General features: G+C 41.9%; 1 protein-coding gene across 1 annotated transcript in view; it reads left to right on the forward strand.

Annotated features, from left to right (window-relative positions):
* Positions 1-3,615: 3,615 nt before the first annotated feature.
* Positions 3,616-20,672, forward strand: part of mib2 (MIB E3 ubiquitin protein ligase 2) — a 34,230-nt gene continuing 17,173 nt past the window's right edge. The window contains exons 1-8 of the mRNA XM_070910482.1: positions 3,616-3,646; positions 8,972-9,370; positions 10,621-10,792; positions 17,573-17,679; positions 19,099-19,293; positions 19,681-19,823; positions 20,207-20,314; positions 20,452-20,556. Coding sequence (XP_070766583.1) covers positions 3,616-3,646; positions 8,972-9,370; positions 10,621-10,792; positions 17,573-17,679; positions 19,099-19,293; positions 19,681-19,823; positions 20,207-20,314; positions 20,452-20,556 — 1,260 coding nt within the window. The remainder of the gene's footprint in view (positions 3,647-8,971; positions 9,371-10,620; positions 10,793-17,572; positions 17,680-19,098; positions 19,294-19,680; positions 19,824-20,206; positions 20,315-20,451; positions 20,557-20,672) is intronic.

Below are 20,672 nucleotides of genomic sequence, written 5' to 3' on the forward strand. Positions count from 1 at the left end.
TCCTCATGTCCATAATCTCTCTACTGGATGACACTGATGGGCCAGTATTCTGTTGTTAACTACCAGCGCAGCCAGATTTATACTGGAAGTACATTGATTTAAGTATGTGATTCTGTCAAAAACAGACATTCCCATCCTGTAATGTTGTCTATAGTCATTTACCCAATTTAATTTCCAGAAGAAGCACCATATCACGATATGTATCGATGTCACAATATAGAATAAAATGTATGCTGTGGCAGAAGGTTTTATCTATATTGCCCATCCCGAGGTTTGCATAATGGCCAAGTTGACTGCAATTAGTGTACTGTTTCTCTACCAGGATCTTCCGAGCTGGACTGAGGATTCAGACAGCAGTTTGTAAGAGGATAGGGTCCATAAAGAATGCTTACAGTTGAAGCAGCAGGTCCACGTTAGGAAGCATGCCTTTGTTCCTCTTCCTTTTGTTATTGTTTCCTTAAATTCTTTACACTGTCGGACAGATTAATGTTATATATAAGTGAGGTAAAGGGTGACATGACATCATGGTGATGGTCAGGTCTCCATTCACATTGCATAGATGATATTCATTATATTTATTTAGCTTCAGCCTGAGTGTTGAGTATTCCAGGGCAGACTACACAGGACAGGAATAGAGCTGAGTGTTTCCCCTGGATTTTTCAGTCCTGAACATGTTTGCGGCTCCCTACAAGGCTTGGTTACCGGCCAGAATGATTGGTTGATCAGACACACCTAGCAGCTATATCCCAGCATCTGAGCTTTGTGTTCTTCCCAGGCTGCAACAAGCCCATATTTAACAGTCCTCTCAGCCCAATGACTGCCATGTTCATGTGTGTATGTGTCACTGTCTATTGGAAGAAGAGCTGTCTGAATGAATGCTTCCTTTTTATATGATCCAGACCAACAAGTCTATTATATGGACATCAGCAGCAGCTTTGTTTACAAGATGGGAAAGTGGTGTAATAAACTACATTGTAAGCCTGTGTCTCAACCACTTCCTCAGCCCCCATTCATTCATTGGCTATTGATGTCCTGGCAATACCAGCTGTACATTTGTGTGTGTGTGTGTGTGTGTGTGTGTGTGCCGGCATCAACAGAATGCCTTTTTGGCAGTTTTTTGGAGCCATATTGTTGATGTCTCCCACAGCTGTGGTCACATTAAAAAGTATTGTTCAAGGCTAGGAGAAACATTGGGAAACACACTCCCATAATCTCCCTCTTCCCTTTTTTCTGTGTGAGGGGAAAAAAAGAGGAGACTCTAGGCTGGTATTGCTAGCTCACCAGCAGCGGTTGCACTACCAGTTTGTGAGTGAAAATGAGGATGATGGCAGGTGCCCATTCATCAAAATCTCCTCCAACCCCACCCCTTTTCTTTTCCCCGAGCCACCCCCCCCCCAAAAAAAAATTTATAACACCCAGACCCTCCCCCCGAAACCTATTGCCCCTCCCCCTCCCCTCTGTCCTCCGCTTGTCTGCTCATTGGCAGTAGAACGAATGGTGTCCCCACGGGCTGTGGAAGAGAGGGCTGTACATCCTTATGTGGAGCTTGATGCACATGTGTTTGTGCATATTGATCAGTAAACACAGTGTGTTGGCTTCACACGCGTGTTACTGGCGCTACTGGTGATGGAATATAGCATCAGAGGAGTCCTATGCGGAGCACAGCCCATTGGCCTGTTTTTATGCGAGAGCGAGGGAACATCGACCTGAATGCAGCGCTTGTCGCACAGCCGCTGTCCCTGGCCATCCTCCTCCCTCTCCTCTCCTCTCCTCCTCCGTGGTGGTAATCCTTGCTGACACAACGCACAAAGGACTAAATGCTGGTTACATCCTCCAACAGCAGGGCTCTCTCCTCTTCCTCCTCCAGCTCTGATCCTCTACAGCCAGGCTGTTCGCCTGTACAGCAGGACGCTGTTTCTATAAGACTGTATATCACATCTCTGGAATTCCGGCCTGGCTGCCCTCCTCCTCCGCCCCCTGTATCCCCTCCTCCTCATCCGCCGGTTCATTCAGGGAGCGCATAAGCACAGGGCTTCAGCCCTGAGGAGGCGTTTTTTTATCACCTTGGAAGCTGGTAGGACCAGTGGAAGCTTATTTTTTTCACCATCTGATGCGTTTATGTAGCAGGAGGTAGGAGCTGCTTCCTCTCCTTCCCTGTTTTTGTCGGTCTCTCTATTACTGCACATCACTATACCAACAGGTAAAGCAAACAGGACATGCTTTATTTATCAAGTGATGCAGTTGCAGTCTTGTCTAATTGGGTACTGCTAGCACGTCTCTGATGATGCTGTCCATATTCAAGATATAGCAGTATATATTCTTCTCGTCCGTTTGAATTGTATGAAAATAAATGAGATTTCAGAAATAAGATTAGCCATACAATGTCCTTCACCTTTAAATGAAAGATGACTGCTTCTGGTTTCGTCATATTTGCTGATTTCCCTGTTTACTTCCCAGAAAGGTAAAACGATAATGTGCATGCAGCCGGTATGCGTCCATGGCCATGCTACTACAATTGTGCCACATGTCACTGCAATCTGTAGTAAAGCCAGTAGACGTGCTAAGCAAGCAGGCAGGCAGACATCTGGCCGGCTTGGCTGCCGCTATCACTGTTTGTGTAACAGGCAAAACATTTTTGTCATGACCTGCAGACACTGCATCACAGTAATCTTACAAGTATGGTGATGTCAAAGTTGTGCATGTCGTTTTGGGTTTTAGTGTGATCACAGCATGTTTAATGCCCAGGTTAGATGTATTTGAGTTTATTAGAAGTGGCTATTACAACATTAGGCACTTGGTACTTAACTATATCTCATACAATGGTCACCGTGCTGTGAAACTCCGTATAAAAAAAACATTTTGATTATATAGTGTAGGTGTAGGATTCATTTAAGTAGGATCTTTGTGTTGCTGAGAATACTGTATTGACTTTCATCTTTCAAGCACTGAGTGAAATGATCCTATCTAGGTAAGATTGAATGATTTGTTTGTTTTTGGGTGAAATTAGTTCAAATTGGGGTTGAGAGCTTAATGCGCAAGTGGCGACGTGTGACTCAATATTGACTTTCGAGATGACGTTTGACTTGAGGTCTAAGCCCAGCAGTTTGGACTTACACTTGTGTGAATCTAGCCCATCATACAAGGGACTAGCCTTAGCAAACACAAGAAATGATCAAAGCCTCCTCACACTACTAATCATGTGACATGACAATGCCCCATTATTATACAAAGTAATGTATTTACCTGAAACACAGTCCTCTTGTAGGATCAGCATCTGCTCTTTTGTTATTATTTCTTTGCATTACTCAGCCAGTATGTTGTTTTTTTTGTTTTTTTTTAGATAAGGCATCAGGTTTGTCCAGTCCTTGTGCAACATCTGTCAGACCCCCCAAAAAAAATCAACCAAGCAGAGGAGAAAAGAACTGCATGTTCCAAAACAAAGAGCAAAGTTCACAGCAAACCAAATACTTAGTGTGTGCCAGAAAGGGTTCATTCCCCTGTTTGTACGATGCCTCATAGTGCTCAGGACTTCAGATGGTCCTGCTGGTTGACCTGGGATAATCGCAGTGCGAGGCTCGTGGTGTCACGGCACACTGGAATCATACAGCTGCCAACATGTTCAAAAGTGGGCTGAAGATCATGGGGAGTGAGTATGATAATTATCCACGATAATTTGATAAAGTGTAATCAAGCGTACAGTCGTACAAGTGTTCTTGGGGAACGTGATTAGCTGTGGTAGGATTTTTGTAAAAGGCTCCAGGGATGAAGTTTGCCGATAGGAACAATTATGCCGGCATCAAGCTGCCTTTTTAAATCTCTTGTTGAGGCCATTAAGCTTTGTAAAGATGCTTTTCGACAAAGCTGACAAGACTTATATAGACAGATATTTGAAGATGTCAACGTATCACATTTTGGATTTGTTTCAGTAGTCGCACAACTATTAAATTATATGGGATTATTCTGAATTATTTTCCACATTGCTCAGTACACAGCGCTTGTTTGAGTGAGATTTGAGAAAAGGAAGGTAGGCCGAGCAGGAGCCTGAAATGGAAAATGGAGAGTCTTATTTTAGGCCTGTCGCCCACTCTGAAGAGATCTTTGTAAATGTGTTATTTACTCAGGGTCCTTATTGATTTTCCTGAAAGTCCTCTGGCCACCAGATGTTTCTGACATGAACCAGTTCCAGCAGGTTTTTTTTTCTCATTTCTGATATTAAGGCTGATGATGCTAAAGCCACAGAGCTTGTGTGTAGATTGCGCTGTGACAAGCATTTAGTTTCAGTAATATGAAAAAAAAAAAAATGCACAGGCAAACAGCCTCTTCTCATTAGACATTAGAATAAGGATGTAAACCAGTCAGGCCACGTGTCACAGGACACGCAGCCCGAGTAGGCCTTTTCTGCTTCACACAGTAGCACATATCTGATCAAACTGCTGATGATAATACTCCTGACTCATTTCCCTTTTTTGAAGCTGCTCAGTGATTGTCACCAGTGTGTGAATCTAGGTCTGCATGTATGTCGGGTAAATAATTCTAAATATGCTAAAATGTGCTGGTGAAACATCAATATCTATAGATAGTTTGTCATGTCATTGGCATGTGCCCCTGAGCTAAAACTCAAATAAAATAAAACTAAAATAAAACTGTTTACCATTATTGAATTGATTTCAAAACATTTTTTTAAATCACGTTGAACCAACCAGATAGTCTCAGAGAAGACTAACAACAGAGCACATTTTGGATTTGCTGTCATTACTGCCTGCTCCCACAGACCCACGGCCTCACTTCCGCTTGTTTCTGTGGAGATGCTGATCACGTGGGACCTGCGGGGTCCCAATCCAATTGCAACAATTCATTTGACAGCGTCCAGTCTACCAGTGCTACACTACGTTTTACACTGTGTGCCCCTCGGCCGCATCTTAGAGGAAATGTGCTGATGTGCTTTACATGCCAAAGGTAGATTGCTGTAAAGCACAAATAGGCAGGTGGTACACTTCCACAGCGACAAATGGGCCTTATCTCACACTGTGCGTCCTGATTGTGCACTGTACACTCACTATAGCTGTACATTCATACTGGAAAAAGTACAAAAGCACATGTAGTTACTGCTAGTTTTCATTTTTTATATTAATCGAGTTACACGTTTGCAGTTTGATTGATGTTTAATGTTCATATCCAGTTAGAACAAAATTGTACATCACAGTACGTTACATTTTTGAATACTAACAATGACGCTTTCCTCTTTACAGATAATTTAATTTTGAAATGAATTGGTTTTAAATTTTTGACTTACCACCTTATTTGTTTACTAAAATGTCAAATGTTATCTCAGTTACATTGTCAAGTGGACGTGGATGTTTAAAAGCACCACGTGTAGCAGTTAAAAGAAAAACTTTCCAGTTGACTACTTTATGGAAATGACATAACTATTCCTGAGCAATTTTTGAGTATCTGCATGTGTTTATGGTGGTTTGCCTATCTGGTTGTTTGTGTGAAGGAGGTTGACGTTGCCCTCCCAGATTGGCCCTCAGCAGTGTGTATGACGGAAGCCAGCCCATCTGTTATTGCAGGCAGAGAGCCGTAGTCCTGCCTGTCTTCGCCTCCAGTCTATCTATAAACTATGATTTGTCGAATCTGTGCGATTTCAACTTCCTGCAAAACTATCTAAACCAGCTGACCGCCTCCAGGTTACGCTTGCTATCGGTCAAATAATACGTTTTGCACATTGCTATTTGACATTTGGACACTGATGTAGTAAAAATTGGATTATATTTGGTTTTAAATTGTTAATACCTGTTGAGACAAAATTTGGACTATTATCTGGATAGACTATCTCTTTGAGATTTGTTTATTTTTATTCATAAAAACTGTTGACTATTTTTCTACATCACATTAGGTAGTAGCAGTGATAGTTGTTGTTGTTGTTGTTGCTGTGGTCTTCATTGTCCTGGGTCGCATCTTGGTTATTAGAGATTTCAGAGATTTCAGGATCAGCATTTCATGCGCTCCTGTTGGTGAACTAGTATACAATCAGAACAAATTTCGTCATCAAGTCCATCGGCACAGTCGTGGAATTTGGCCTGCTGGTTGCTGCAGATAACGTTACACACAAGAACACAAGAAATGCACAAGTAAACATGGAAGCGTAAATACAAACGTTGAAGCTGGAGTGCACACTGTTCAGACCTGAGGTGTGTTTGTGCCAACACAAGGCTGCTGTTTGTCCATCGAGAGCACACAGAACGGTTTTCACATCTGCAATTTTTTTAGTTGTGCTTCTAAAACTTTATCAACAGTCACCTTAGAAGCTTTCAGAAATGTTTTGTACGGTATATCTTGTGTGTGTTTTTTGCTGCTGAAAGCTAGTGAGGCTGCTTGACTATACATTGGCGGTCCCAAGTTTTAACATGAGGTAATAGCTTCGCTGGTAATCACTCAGGGAGACAATTTTGGGATTCACTCTTATTTTCTGTCCCTTTTTAGATGTTGGATAGGAGCTTGTTGCGTCAGTAGAGTCAGCCCCCCCCCAATCCCCCATGTTGTGTCTACTTGTCAGAACCAATCCCGGTCTATTTAATAATGATAAGATATCATTGTGCTCGGCCTGAATTCTCCCTGGAGCACACAATGTGGGGGCAGAGGAATGGGTGGTGTGGGAGGTGGTGGGTATGTGTGGGTAGTAGAACAGTTTTAAATAGAGGTGGTAAGTGAAGTTCTGTTTTGGTCTGTTTCTCAACCCAGAATGCTATATTGTGGGTTTTTCAGCTTTTCTCATTATAAGTGTAGAGTGTTTTTAGGTCAGTTAGAGATGCATCATCATGATTGTATTCTCAGTTATTGGTACATCAACTTGTCATTTCCTACATCCATCCACACCCAGAATGCTTTGAGCTGCGTAAAAGCCGTCCGCTGCTTGTGACAGCTCCTCTGTTTGCATGCTGAAATGTTAGATGATTGGCTGGGATATTATTTCAGTGCATAAAAGAGGCTAAGCTGTCATTTTGGACAGAAAATGGAGTATAAGCAGCCTGCTTTCCCTCCTTTGATCCCCTACATCCCGTATGTTTGTCATGCTTAAGCAGATGCCTTTAATACCAAAATGACATTGTAATCTTGATAAGCGTGCAAGTGTAATCTCAGCCGCATTACAGACATCTGTCCACCCTATTATTGAACAATTTTTTAACTAAACCCTGTGACTGAACTATCAGGCCATATACTAAAAAACACATTGGGTGAAAACGACCAAATAAATGGAGGGCATTTGGCGAGCTTGAGGCTATATTCACACAAATGTGGATATACTTTTTAAAATGGCATTTACATTGAAAGTTCCCTGTCTACGTCGGCATTTATAGATCATTTACTAAATGTTTGCTGTCCACAGAAAAAGCTTAAGTCTCTTCGTCGTCCTTCTAATTTAGATTAATGGTGGTTGTAAACAGGGAAATGATGGATTAACACCACCATCTGCTGAGGAATGTGGTCAGATGAAGAGACTCTTTTGGTAAACATGGCACATGATGTCAGGGTAAGCTCTATTCTGTGACTTCAGACTATCTCTGTAATGACTTATTATGTGTTATATGCCAATCACATAATGCAGGTGCTGTTACTGATGTGTCTTTCTGCTTACAAGTATAAAATACTTGATACGATACAAAGAATACTAATGGTAGCCTAATTCCTGGGCTGTTGCCTTCTTAATTTTGCTGGAGGGTGGACGTTGGTTGGCATGTGTGTGTGAAAGGTCAATCACATTACAATCATACGTCAGCATTCTCAGAAAGTCAATTTCCTTCCTCTACACTACGACATGTGAGGTAGTGCTATTCGTATGGGGTGTTGATACAGCAGGACCTGTGAGTGTGAGCCTGCTGGACGCTCTTCCTTTCTTAAAAAACAGTTTTACGATAAATGCATAAGCGTAATGTGCATTCTATGGGCTGTTATTTAAAAGCTATAGTTAAAATGTTGGTCGTACATGTGGAGAAATATTATACGCTGTCCCTCAGTTTTACAAGCCTGCAGTTTTCCTTTTCTGCAACCTCACAGACATTTTGTTGTTGTTGTGTGATTGTATGTCATTGCTCCTCTGCAAAGTTTCCTGTCTATATTGCTGATTCAAGCTGCCACATAAATGCTGCTTTCTCCCTGTATTAGTTCTTGTGTCTAGCACCCAGCAGCATTCATTCAAAACGCTGGAGTCATCAGTCACAGAGTGTGTGAGTTCTTGTATGTTTAGATTTTGAGAATTTTATGTGTTCTTGAGATTACTTAAGGATTTCAGCTCTAGGTTAATATTGGAATTATAAAGAGTTTCAGGTGCTACGTGAGCACTTTATACCTTTTTCATATTGTGTTACATTTGCTAAATTAGATGTGTGCTTCTCATTGAAGAACAGGAGTTCAAACCTTTTGTCCAGAATTTTGTTTGCAATAGGATACTCAGCTTACACTTACATGTTTACAACGTGCACCTCATGATCGCTAGTTTGGGGTTGGGTTTAAGTAGTTGAGTGTCATGGTTGACTTGAATGAAGCCAATGGATTGTCCTGCTAAGGATGTAGGTACAAGTGTGTGTGTGTGTGTGTGTGTGTGTCAGGTCAGGGCTTGATTAGCGCTGCAGGGCGTAGCAGTCGTGTCCAGCTGCTCTCTCCAGAAGTGTGCCATGACACGCAGCAAGACCTCCAGTGAATGATCCACCAGCAAAGAGAAAAACACTGCTCCGAAATTAATGAGACATATGGCATGTTGCTTTATGAGTCCCTCAGCAGCCACTGACATAAGAAGTCCGACAACACACAGGTTGTGTGATTCCCTTGTTTAAAAGCAATGGAATGAAGATTTTGTGAAGCCAGTGTAAAGCTTCGACATGAGCTATAGATCAGCTGTTTGTGTTTAGTATTGACTAGGTTAAAAAGATCCTGGGTTTCATTGAACTTTTATCTTCTCCTCTCTTACCTCCAGTCACCCCTGATCTGTTCCCGGAAACACCCCTGGTGCCGTCCCTCCCCGCAATATCGTCTGCACGCGCCAGCTCCGTCCCCCAGAAGCCCCGGAGGCGCAGCAGCAGCGGAAGTGACAGCGCTGCCAGGCCCCGGCTGTTGCGCTCAGCCCCCAGGCCAGGCCCCAGCAGAGGCAGCATGGAGGTGGGCATGCGCGTAGTGCGTGGCCTGGACTGGAAATGGGGAAACCAGGATGACGGCGAGGGCCACATGGGCACTGTGGTGGAGATCGGGCGACAGGGCAGCACTACCACGCCAGACAAGACAGTGGTGGTGCAGTGGGACAGTGGCACACGAACCAACTACCGCACTGGCTACCAGGGTGCCTACGACCTGCTGCTTTATGATAACGCTCAAATCGGTAAGCACTCCTGACTATGATCACACTAAAACACTGGGTCAACCTGAGCTCGTTCTTGTTGGATTTTTTTTTTTTTTGGAATGCCAATATGATACCTACGTTTCGGTATGATACCAAAATGATGTTACATTAAACAAAAAAAGTCTAAAGAACTTAGAATAAGAACTTTGTCGAAATATAATAAAAGTCCACAATTATGAATTATTTCTCATATCAGGAAATATCAAATCTAAGAATAAGTAAGCAAGACTAAGAATGTGACCAAACATTCGATGCCTCATAGTTTTTTTTATACTCATTGCGGTCAAGACACATGAATTATTTAAGTTTGATACTCAATACAATAAGTTTGTTGTTTCCTGAAAATTATTATTAGATAGATTTTAATTCATATCGGCATTTCCGTTTCCGAATGCCATACTCAAATTCACATGCCTACACTTGCTGCTGGGGTCATGAGAATTTGGGGCTTTAAAATGTGGCCATTGTCTGGACAACAGTGAGAACCCTGCCTTAACCTAATCAGACATCATCATCTTTTGTCTCTAGAGTTTTAAAGCCCTATGGTCATTTTATTCATTTTATCAGCTGTTAACACATGCTTTTAAAGAAGTGTTAAAAAAAAAAAAAAAGAAAAGAAAGAAAGATCTCTTCACTTCTTTATCAGCTGCGTTGGTCACAAGTTTTTGTTGAAAAGCTGTTTCCGCTTGTTTTTTTTGCTTATTTGTTCCTGTTTGTCGCTGTGGTGCCTCGTGCAGCCTTCCCAAAGCCCATTTTGAATAAGCATGGTACAGTAAAGACCACCTCTCATCAGCAACCATCCAGCTCCACTTTGGACTTGAATGACACACACACAAATGCAGGACACATTAGCTTTTTGCTCCATTTAAAGCGACATTTTTCTGCCTCAGAAGCTTGCCCTTCAATTAATGGAGCGAAAGAAGAGGAGGAGAAGAGATGAGGAGCTAAGGGGGTATTTTTGTCATGCTGTTTGTGCCTCAGTTCTTCCACCTCTCATGATATTAGCCATTGTAACATCAGTAAGGACATGGCATGCCTTGAATGCTTGCAGTGACTTGGATATGGGAGATACATAATGGTATAGTACTTGCATCTTACTATACAGGACATGACAAGTCCCTCAGTTTTTTTTTTTTTTTGCAACAAAATGGAATAGAAATAGAAACCTCAGGCATGTTGAACTTATAACCCCACTCGCTTTTCTTCAACCACCTCTCCTTCCCCTCCAGGCGTGCGCCACTCCAACATCATCTGTGACAGCTGCAAGAAGCACGGCATCATGGGAATGCGATGGAAGTGCAAGGTGTGCTTCGACTATGACCTGTGCACCCAGTGTTACATGAACAACAAGCACGACCTGAGCCACGCTTTTGAGCGCTATGAGACAGCACACTCCCAGCCGTGAGTACTACACTGCCCCAGCACAACTGATCCCCATTTAAATTCTAATTATGGCGTCGTCGATTACAATATCTCTGTTCTACTAGCTTGCTCTGTTCAAATCTAGCTCGACTCATAGGAGGTAAGACCCTATTAGTGTTGTTTCCACCAATTAACTTTCATTATCCTGGTGTCTGTCTACACAGGCCTACAGGTGTAGGCAGGGCTTGTATGGCAATAACATCAGGGATCCCACTTTTGTTCACATCTGGTTGCTTTGCTAGGTTTCTGCTGGTAAACTAATATATTGCCTGGCTGTGGTCCGGATCTCCTCCCAGTTACCTGGCCAGATATTATCAGGGTTTATAGAGCCTCCAATGTTAGCCTACAGTATAAACATCTATCAGAGGGATAGGATAACGCTGCTGAGAGCAGTTCAGCCTAAAGCCTATCTCATGAGCAGGGTTGCGGACTCGGGTCAAACAATCCGTGTTGACCCTTTCGCACCAAACGTAAGCACAGGTTTTTCCTGAGTCATTGTTTTATTTTGAAGATATTAAAAAGAAGAAAAGAAGAGTGGAAGAGCTGAAGTGTCCCATGTATCCAGATTTACTGGAGTGAGTTCTCCCTTCAGAATCCACTCTTCTGCATCGTTTCACAATAAAGCCCCAAACTGCTTCAGGCACTGTCTGAATGTCAGCTGGATGGCCTGTTCTCATTTTAACGAGGTGATATGTATGACCCAGATTTCTTCTATAGTTTAGACTGGTCCAGGTCCAACACAGTTTATTTCCCTGTGCCTGCTGTCCAATGAATGGTACAAATAGGGATGAGAATCGTGACTTTAGCTTCGGTTCGATCAAATCTTAAGTTATTAGATTCAATAGTGATTACTGTTTTTTACACAAGAGTTTGGAAACCAAGATTTGATCCAATCAGGATGAGCCAAAAGTGTATATTCGTTCCAGTCCTTATGTGTAGGATTTCTGACTTTAGCGACTCCTAGTGGTTGTAATAAACACTGACACAGACAGTGGAACAAATTCATGATTCAAGCATGTCATTGAAATAATGAATTATCTAATTCATGCAGCAGTGCAGCAGATGCATTGTTCCACCCCGAGCTCCAAATCTTGACCTGGTCAAAACTTGAATCCAGTGTCGTTGCCATCTCTCTGCTGTTTTTTGTTTTCACTTCCTGCAATCATTTTCTGTGATCACATTCTCACTAAATATGAGAGACGTCTTTATTGAAGTCTCATTTTGGATTTAGGTTGGGTTCACATTTGACTGTGGACCATTTTGACTCTGATGTTTGGGGTGGAAATGGAGCTGCACACTACAGATTTGGACTTGTGAAACAGGCCTCTGCCAGTGGGTAAAGTAGTGCAGTAATCATTTAGCAACATGGCAGTAGTTGGAATCTCATTTCGTCTCCCACCTCAGTTTCTCTTCAGAAGTATTGATTTGTCATTGAGGCCCAAATGTTGTGTGGCTCAGCAGTGTCCTTCATTAAGGTGTCGACCCTCCAAACAGGTCAAAACAGGCCACTGCCTCCCATCTGTGGATACTCTGTGGATATATAACACTCGCTCTTAGTTATTTTTCATTTCATTGAATCAGGGGGAAAAGGTTTTCTCCGTCATGTTGATAAGTGTAATGATTGACTGTATAGTAAAACGTTCAGTTTTAGAATGCCTTAAATCAAGTAAAAATAAATTGAAGATAGAGATCACGTGTGTTTGATCATTGTTAACATTGATTAGAAAAGATAATGTGGAAGACTACATCCTACCTTTGTGGTTAAATTTGTCAAATAATGCTACTACGTCTTTAATCTCAGTTATTTAAAGGTTGTTTCTAATTCCGAGCAACTGCACAGTACGTAACATCTGAGTGAGCTAAAGCTAAACCTGGGAAACTAAAAATAAGTCAGGTCAGAGGTACTTTTTTGGGGTTGAGGCACCTTTTTATAATCACTGCTACCATTTAAATGTATACTGTGAAGAAGTGTGTTAATACCATAGCCGAGAGTGTTTTAAAGACTCAATCCTACTGTAAGAATGTGCTGTTGTTTGGTAGTGTTATACTGTAGAAATGGTTTTATAGTTTCAGTGTGTAACATTGGTAGAGGTCACAATACAAGTGTGGATCAAATTGCACTCACACAGCACAAGCTCATTAGAGAGTAGTCACTTGCCAGTTGAAAGTAATTTAAACCCTATAGAGCAAGAGTCTGTATAAACCTCACAAGATTAAGATTTGAAAGACCAGATTCAGTGCAACATTTCATAAAAGGATGAATATTGCCTTTCAAAATTCTGCCATCCCTGTAATTCGTTTCACCAGTCTGAATGATATTGAGAAAATTGAGCTCCATTCAAGACATTTGTCTGCAGCACTTCTGAATGGATTGACGTCACTGATAACACACTGGGCCTGTCTCCATTATGGCTCTCAGGGAGATTATTTTTATGGAGTCTGAAACATGAATGGTATATTGATGTCCATAAGTGGCATGAAAGACTGTGACTCAGCTGAAGTTAGTCAGCCAGCCATAGTGTGAATTCACCCTTCAAACATCTCTTGTTCTAGCGTCTGTATAGAGTATTTATTACTTGTTAGACAGTGCTTAAGATGGTGCTTCATCATTGACCACTCACACGTTCCATATTTGGTTAATAACAGCAGTATTGTGAACTCATTTAGACAGACTTCATTATGATTTGTCATATTTTATCAAGCATAGCCTGTTCTGCTCCACTCAGTATTCCAATCATCCCTTTAACTTCTCCAATCCATGTCCTATTTACAATTATACACCCCCTGAAGGTGGAATTAAAATGAAATTTCATCTTTTAGAAAACACATTTTGCTCAAGTATTACATATTAGTGAACAAATTGAGTTCAAGCACTGTGGTGTTAAATTGGATGGAAATGTAACCCACAGGGTCCACCTTTCTTGAAAATGCAGACCTTTGATGAAATTGAGTCCTAACTGCTAATATCAAAGAGAACATTTGTAATGATTCTTTATGTCCTGTTTAGCCATATCCAAGTTTTCAAACACAAAGGCTTTGTCTTTGCGTAATCTCAGTGGAAATGGAGTTGTGATCGTCTGTACGCTCTGCTAGGACAGAGTGTACATCTGAGAGAACATCACATGAAAGTCACTTCTTTTCTCGTCAGATGAATGAAATAGAGGAGCACTCTACAGTATGTGGTGCCAAACGCACAGTACTTCTTTATTTCCAGACCACACTGACCCATATTTCACTGACAGCATTTCAAAAGACTAATTTATAATGTGGCAGTCATGGGACAGACTTGATATTTGCCTGGAAAGGCAAATTTAGCTTGGTTTCATAATGAGTGGGACGTCTTGTTATGCCAGCAGTAATTTATGTGAGGAGACTGGGGTTAGTTAGGAGGGACTCCTTTCATGTGGACCAAACATGTGTGAGGGTTTAATGACAACTTAAGCAGGGTAGATCTATTTGTAGTTTACAGACACACTGTAGGCAGAAACTTTATGAATGTCCTGAGGGGACAATGGGAAGCTGTCAACACTGTAAACTGCTCCAGTTCGCTGATAGTCGAGTTGTACCCTCACAAACATGGTGTGAGACCTGAGCCGGATGTACTGTACATGAGTGTTCCATTGTAATCACAACAGACTTAACTGGATTAGCATGCTGAGATTCTCAGATGTGCGGATTAGCATGTTAACATTTTCAACTTCCTAGAAGACATGCATTAGGTAATAGGTGTTGGACACAGAGCAAATTAAGGTGCAATTGCGTGTGCTGCTCACAGCGCATTAAGCTGTGTACGGGTGTTGCATTATTTGACTCGGTTGTGAGTTCTCTCAACACGGATGAGGACATTTTTGTTACTGTGAATCTTACTGTGAGTTTGATTAGATTATTGTTATGTCATTTTTCTGATCCAATCTCTGTAAGGTTGTAATGTAAATGGCCGCTCAGCGTTCTGAATGGCTCACAGTGTCCTGCATTTGGTTAAGACTCATATGCTCAATAGTACAGTGAGACGTGTGTGTGCATGCTGGCAGTGCTCAGGGCAGCATATGCGTGTACCATGTGTTTACGAGGAGATGGTTGGTATGCAGCTGGTTAATCGGCTCTTCAACACACAAACAACTCACGCGCAGTTCCAGGGAACCTGTCGGGTCAACTCAATGCCTAATCCTTCCCTTGCACATCAAGCTACACTGCTCCACCTGACCTCCTCAATTTTCCACCCTGTAGTCATGTTTAAGGCACATCCAACTCAACCACACCACTGTCCTGCAGAGTTTTCCCCCACAGCTGTCTCTGTCCTCCAGCCAGACATGCCTGGACTTTCCACCTAAATCTGATTCTAGTGAGCTAACTTGTTGCTCTTTTCGTTTCATTTTCATGGTTGTGTGTATGTATATTTTCACTTTTCTTTCTCAATTCCACTCACATTCACAAAACTCCCGTGCATTTGAAAAGGGCTTTGGTGCTTTGGTAGGTGAAGACTAAATTCAAGTTGTTAAACACGATAAGACAAAGTATTGATGTATGTTTTGAAAGATGTGTCTAATTAAACATAGTCTGCTCGAGTCTGGATTTATGTTTTCACAGAGGTAACACACATTACAGTAAGTACAGGAAATACAAACGGCTGGCATTTTAAACCAGGGTCATCTTACTTTAAGGTGAAAGCTCTGAGCCATCCTGCCACCCACAACTGGTATCGTTACCCAAATTCACCTCCTCGCTGTATTTTTCTGACAGCCACTACTTTTTATGTAAATTCTTATTTTCCTGTGGATTTGATGGTGCTTTTCATTTCTGCAAACAAATGATAACGCTGTGTAGCCCACTGCCTTTATTTCAATCAGTAAAGCTAACCCTTGGCTGACTGTTGACCCAGCCGTTGTCAGTAGGTGTAGGTCTCTTGTTGTCTTCCTGTCTGGGAGCAAGGGTGACATTTGGTCAAGTAGGATTAGAAATCTTGATCCCTTGAAAGAGCTGTTGTCTTTCTCAAAGTAGCTACACTAAGAAACATGTCAACAACACTGAGGTCATGTTTCTTTATCATGAAATAGGGACATCTGTCAGTTTGCATCCTCTTCACTACTTTGGGAATGGTCTTTTCTCATAGTGAACTAGCTCTCCCATCATAAACAGTACTACTCTTGGTAGCTTTTCAGCCAGTCCTTTAAGACTGAACTAAATCTGGAAATTGGCACAGCTTGCTACATTCTCTCCATGACCGTTAATACTACTACGAGTTCAGGAAGTCTGTTACTATAACCAACACTGTTAGGTTAGCCTTATCACAGCTGTACAATTTATATCCTGAATTCCTCGAAACGGCTCTACAAACTCAGCAAAGCAAGCAAATGAATGCATTGAAACAGTGCAGAAAAATGTGTGTGTACAGACCCTGTGTACTGTACGTACAGCCTTTCCGCTTGTATCTCCATTTTATATTTAGATACATGCAAGCACATACATGCTCCATGCTGTGCCCTGAGGTGGCCTGCTTTCTGACAGCTCTGCTGTCCAGGGATTAGCCTCAAAGCTCTGTTACACACCGTTCTCAGTACAGTCCTGTCCAAGCTCAGTCCCACACTGAGATTTACTGTTAGTTGGCTCTAAGAACCAAATGTCCTGCTGTTAGCACCCAGGAACCTGAAAAATCTGGCCAGTGACAGGGGATGAAGTTAGCCAAGGCTAACTTTAAGCAAAACCCCAGCGCTAGAGAGACATGTGGGAGCAGCAAAGCTCCCTGAGGACGACAGCTCTCACAAGGCTCTTTTTCTTTTGATCACACGGGATTTTATATGACTTTGAGTCTATCCAAAAAAGCTGTTCGGTTTAAATGGAAGCTGATGTTTGATCTCGTCAAGAAAGTATGGGAATAGGCAGCTCCTTTGCACCAAGATCTGATCAAATCTTTACCATAAGGTACGTCAGATTTTGCTGTTGGTCAGTGTGTTTAGATCGTAGAGTGTTGACACTAATGTCGGCAGCTATGCATAGTTTCCATAATGTGTTTTTTGAGCCCTGAATATGGTGTCCTGCTTATCTCTTGACCACGTTCTTGGGAGAACTACAACTATTTTGCAGGGAAATATCCAATGTAAGCTAAACCAAGCTTGTGTACACGAAAGCTCCACAAGTTACCTTTTGGTCAGCTGTCAGGAGATCACAGCAGTCTGTTTTATTTTCAACTCAATGTTGAAACAAGAGTGGATTAGGCTTTATTCTAAATGTCCTAAATGTTAGGTCTCATCATATTTGTTCTTCAAGAAGGCCTTTCAGCTGCACGGGATTAATCTGTTGAATTGCGTTCTGTCTATCTCTTTATCCATCTGTTATTGGAGTTTTGCATGACAACAGCATTTTGTTGATGTGATTTATAATTCCTATACCACATTTATGTGGATTGTGCAGCAAATATAGCAATGTCCATTGGTCATCTTGATGATTTGTTTTTCATAAGCTTGTAATGACTGATTGAAGATCAGTCAGTAACATGGTTGACAAATGGTTAAATTGGCCTCCCTAATCACGACAAATTTGTGTAGTAAATGTTTTTTTCTCTGGCTTTTGGGGCATGTGTCACAGATTCAAAGCTGTTACATGTGGCATTTTTATCAATCTAGAGAGGAAATGTTTTGTTGGGGTTTTAATATGCATACTTTATAAGTAAAATTTTTGTTTGAAGGATTTCATAGTCTGAACATTGTCTTCGATGGTCCGTAGAGCAGTCTGTTCAGCTGTGTCTCCATGCTCTTATCACAGAGTGAGCTTGGCACCGAGGCAGAACCTCCCGCGGATCATCCTCAAAGGAATCTTCCAGGGGGTTAAAGTGGTTCGTGGACCTGACTGGGACTGGGGCAACCAAGACGGTGAGTGTTAGTGTTTTTTTGGGGGGGGCGGGGGTTGCTGTTCTCAACCACTAACTTGGCCCTGCCAACTCAGCAGGCCCCCTACCTTCTTGAGCATGGAGCTGTACCTCTTCAAAGTGTTTCACCATCCACAGCCTATAATAACATTCGAACCTCACGTCTCATTAACCCGCAAAATGTCGTGTTAGTATGTGTCTGTGTGCACTTATATTGCCAATGACTCATCTGAGTCTGTTCCACAGATGTGCCTGTCCGTGTGTGTCCGTGTGTGTCTTTACAGAGTCCTCCTTCAGTCATATTTTTGTTCTTTGTTTTTCTTTTTCCAGCCCCGTGTAGTGGCAGACACTGAAAAGCACCTTCACTTAAAATGTAGTGTTGAGAAAGTAGAAAATGGAGATTATTTCTTGCTTTGAACTGTGTTTTCATGGCTTCCATGAACGTCCGCAGTTTTTTTTTTTTTAATTATGTGACGAACTGCGAGTCGTTGCTGTTTTTTGAAAAATGGGCTCTCTTTCAGATACAAACAGCCCACGCTGGGCGATGTTTTGAAAGAGTTTAAATAGTGTTTGAAAGCAATCTTCCACATCAGTGGGCTAAATTAAAGCCCTTGAACGTTCCCTTTAGGGAAAGAGGGAATGCTAATATGTCTTTATGTTTCCTGGTCTGGGGTCATCGTTGTCTCTGATAATAGCAACGCTCCCTGTTACTGGGCTAGAGCGAATGAGTCAAAATGTCCTTTTGGTGTCTTTGAAATCAACACCCTGGGGTTTGGTTAAGTCACTCATCAGACTTAAATGGTGTATGTGGTAAGTGCATACAGGAAGCTCTGAGCATGCTCAGAAACCCCCAACCCACCATGTAGTCTTACGGGTCACTGGTTTAGTTGGTGTGGTTAGGCACTGAGGCAGCTTGATGACTTTCATGGCTCAACAAGGGTTTTCTTGCATCATAAAAGCTGATGTATAGATCTGAAACCATCTTGTGATACTGCATGCGCACTTGGAAATGGTATATTTTTTTAATGGTGATTCTTATTTTTTTTACTTTGATGTTTTTGTGTTTGAATCAAGAAGGGGAAAATTTGTGTTTCATCAGGTTTGATTCATGGAGAAATCATTAAGAACTGAGCTGGCTCTAGAAAATGGAAATGAATGATTTGGTAGCTTATGTCCCTACAGGGAAAATGCTTCTCACACATCTCTGTGTCTACTACGGATGCTTGCACGTGTTCTTTGTTGTTCACACGTTTTTCTCCTGATCAAAACACACCAAAATCAACTTTCTTTATCTAATCGACTTCTCTTTTATGAGCAGATTTCTCATTCACTGCCTTTGCCTGCCCCTTCTTCCACACACTGATGCATTTTTGTTTCTTGCATATTTATGTGTGTTTGTTTGTGTGCATTTATGTGTGTGTAGGCGGGGAGGGTAAGGTTGGGAAGGTAGTGGACATTCGCGGCTGGGACACAGAGTCTGGTCGCAGCGTGGCTAGTGTCACCTGGTCTAATGGCACCACCAACGTCTACCGAATGGGACACAAGGGCAAGGTAGACCTCAAATACGTGTCTGACGGCCAAGGAGGCTTCTATTACAAAGACCACCTACCCAAATTAGGTAAGACAAACAGATTCCTGATTCAAAGTATGCTTTCCTTAGACTCCAAATTATCTATTTCTCAGCTGTATAGCAGTATATTTGGCAGATATTGGCCTACATCCGCTTTATCCTCAAGCTATAAATAATTTCTGTGTGAAGTAGGAATTGATTCATCAGAAACATGTTGGGTGACAGTTTGTAAATCTTTGTTTTAAGGAGCTAACCTAAAATACTTATCATGAGCCCTGTATTATTGAATGCAATATTTAAACATTACAATAATGCAAATATGAAAGTCTGCAGAAAATATAGTCATGCTGACTTGAAACCTGAACTATTGTTGGTGTTGCCTTTTTGAAAAACCCTCATTAGCCTCATTGTGGATGTTAACACCTGTCCATCCAGGGGAGCATGCAGAGCTGCAGCGCCAGGAGAGTGCTGACGGCCACTCCTTCCAGCAGGGCGACAAAGTCAAATGTCTCCTGGAGGTGGACATCCTGCGACAGATGCAGGAGGGCCACGGAGGGTGGAACCCCAAAATGGCAGAGGTATTAACGTCAAAAGACAAACCAAACCAATTCACAAACATGAATACATACATAACTCCCCGTTGAGTTCTTCTATAATGTAGAAGTACAAAGTGAACTTCCCTTGTTTTTTTTCTAACAAGTTACGATGAACTCTTTGTACTTTGTGCATAGTATGCACTCTTTATGTTTTAAACAAACATAGCCTCGCAGTCAATACACACGTGCTTCTTGAACCTGGCATACAGAATGTTTATATAAGTGGCTCAGATGGACGTTGGCGTGCAACAGAGTGAAAGGAAACAGAACATCCAACTCTCAAATCACAGCTGCTAAAGGGAACATTTAAGGTCACAGCCATGCAGAGGCAGACCCAGGGTGAAACAGCCTATTTGTGCTTGCAGTACATTTGCCGGATCGGGACTGTTCATAGAATCACTGACCGAGGAGATGTCAGAGTCCAGTACAGCAACAACATCCGCTGGACTTTCCATCCTGGGGCTCTCACTAAGGTACTGAGTTACAGATACGTTTCTGCCAGAGGATCTTACACAGTTCAGATTAACAGGAGTGTAGTTGGATTATCCGCATGTTTTCATCTGATTTTAACACATTCGTTGACAAATTTTCCATCTTTTTCTTCCACTAGGTGAACACTTTCGGAGTCGGCGAACTAGTAAGAGTGTTGGAGGACATGGAGAGTGTGAAGAGACTGCAGGCTGGCCATGGAGAGTGGACAGACAGCATGGCTCCTGTATGCTCATTTAGCCTAATAATAATAAATGATAGCCTGATAATTACTAACTCTTGATGGTATTTTAGCTTTAGTTATAAAGGCACAATTCTCGTCATACTGTTACAGAGGTGTGG

This window comes from Enoplosus armatus, chromosome 8, assembly GCF_043641665.1.
Source record: "Enoplosus armatus isolate fEnoArm2 chromosome 8, fEnoArm2.hap1, whole genome shotgun sequence".
Taxonomy (NCBI): domain Eukaryota; kingdom Metazoa; phylum Chordata; class Actinopteri; order Centrarchiformes; family Enoplosidae; genus Enoplosus; species Enoplosus armatus.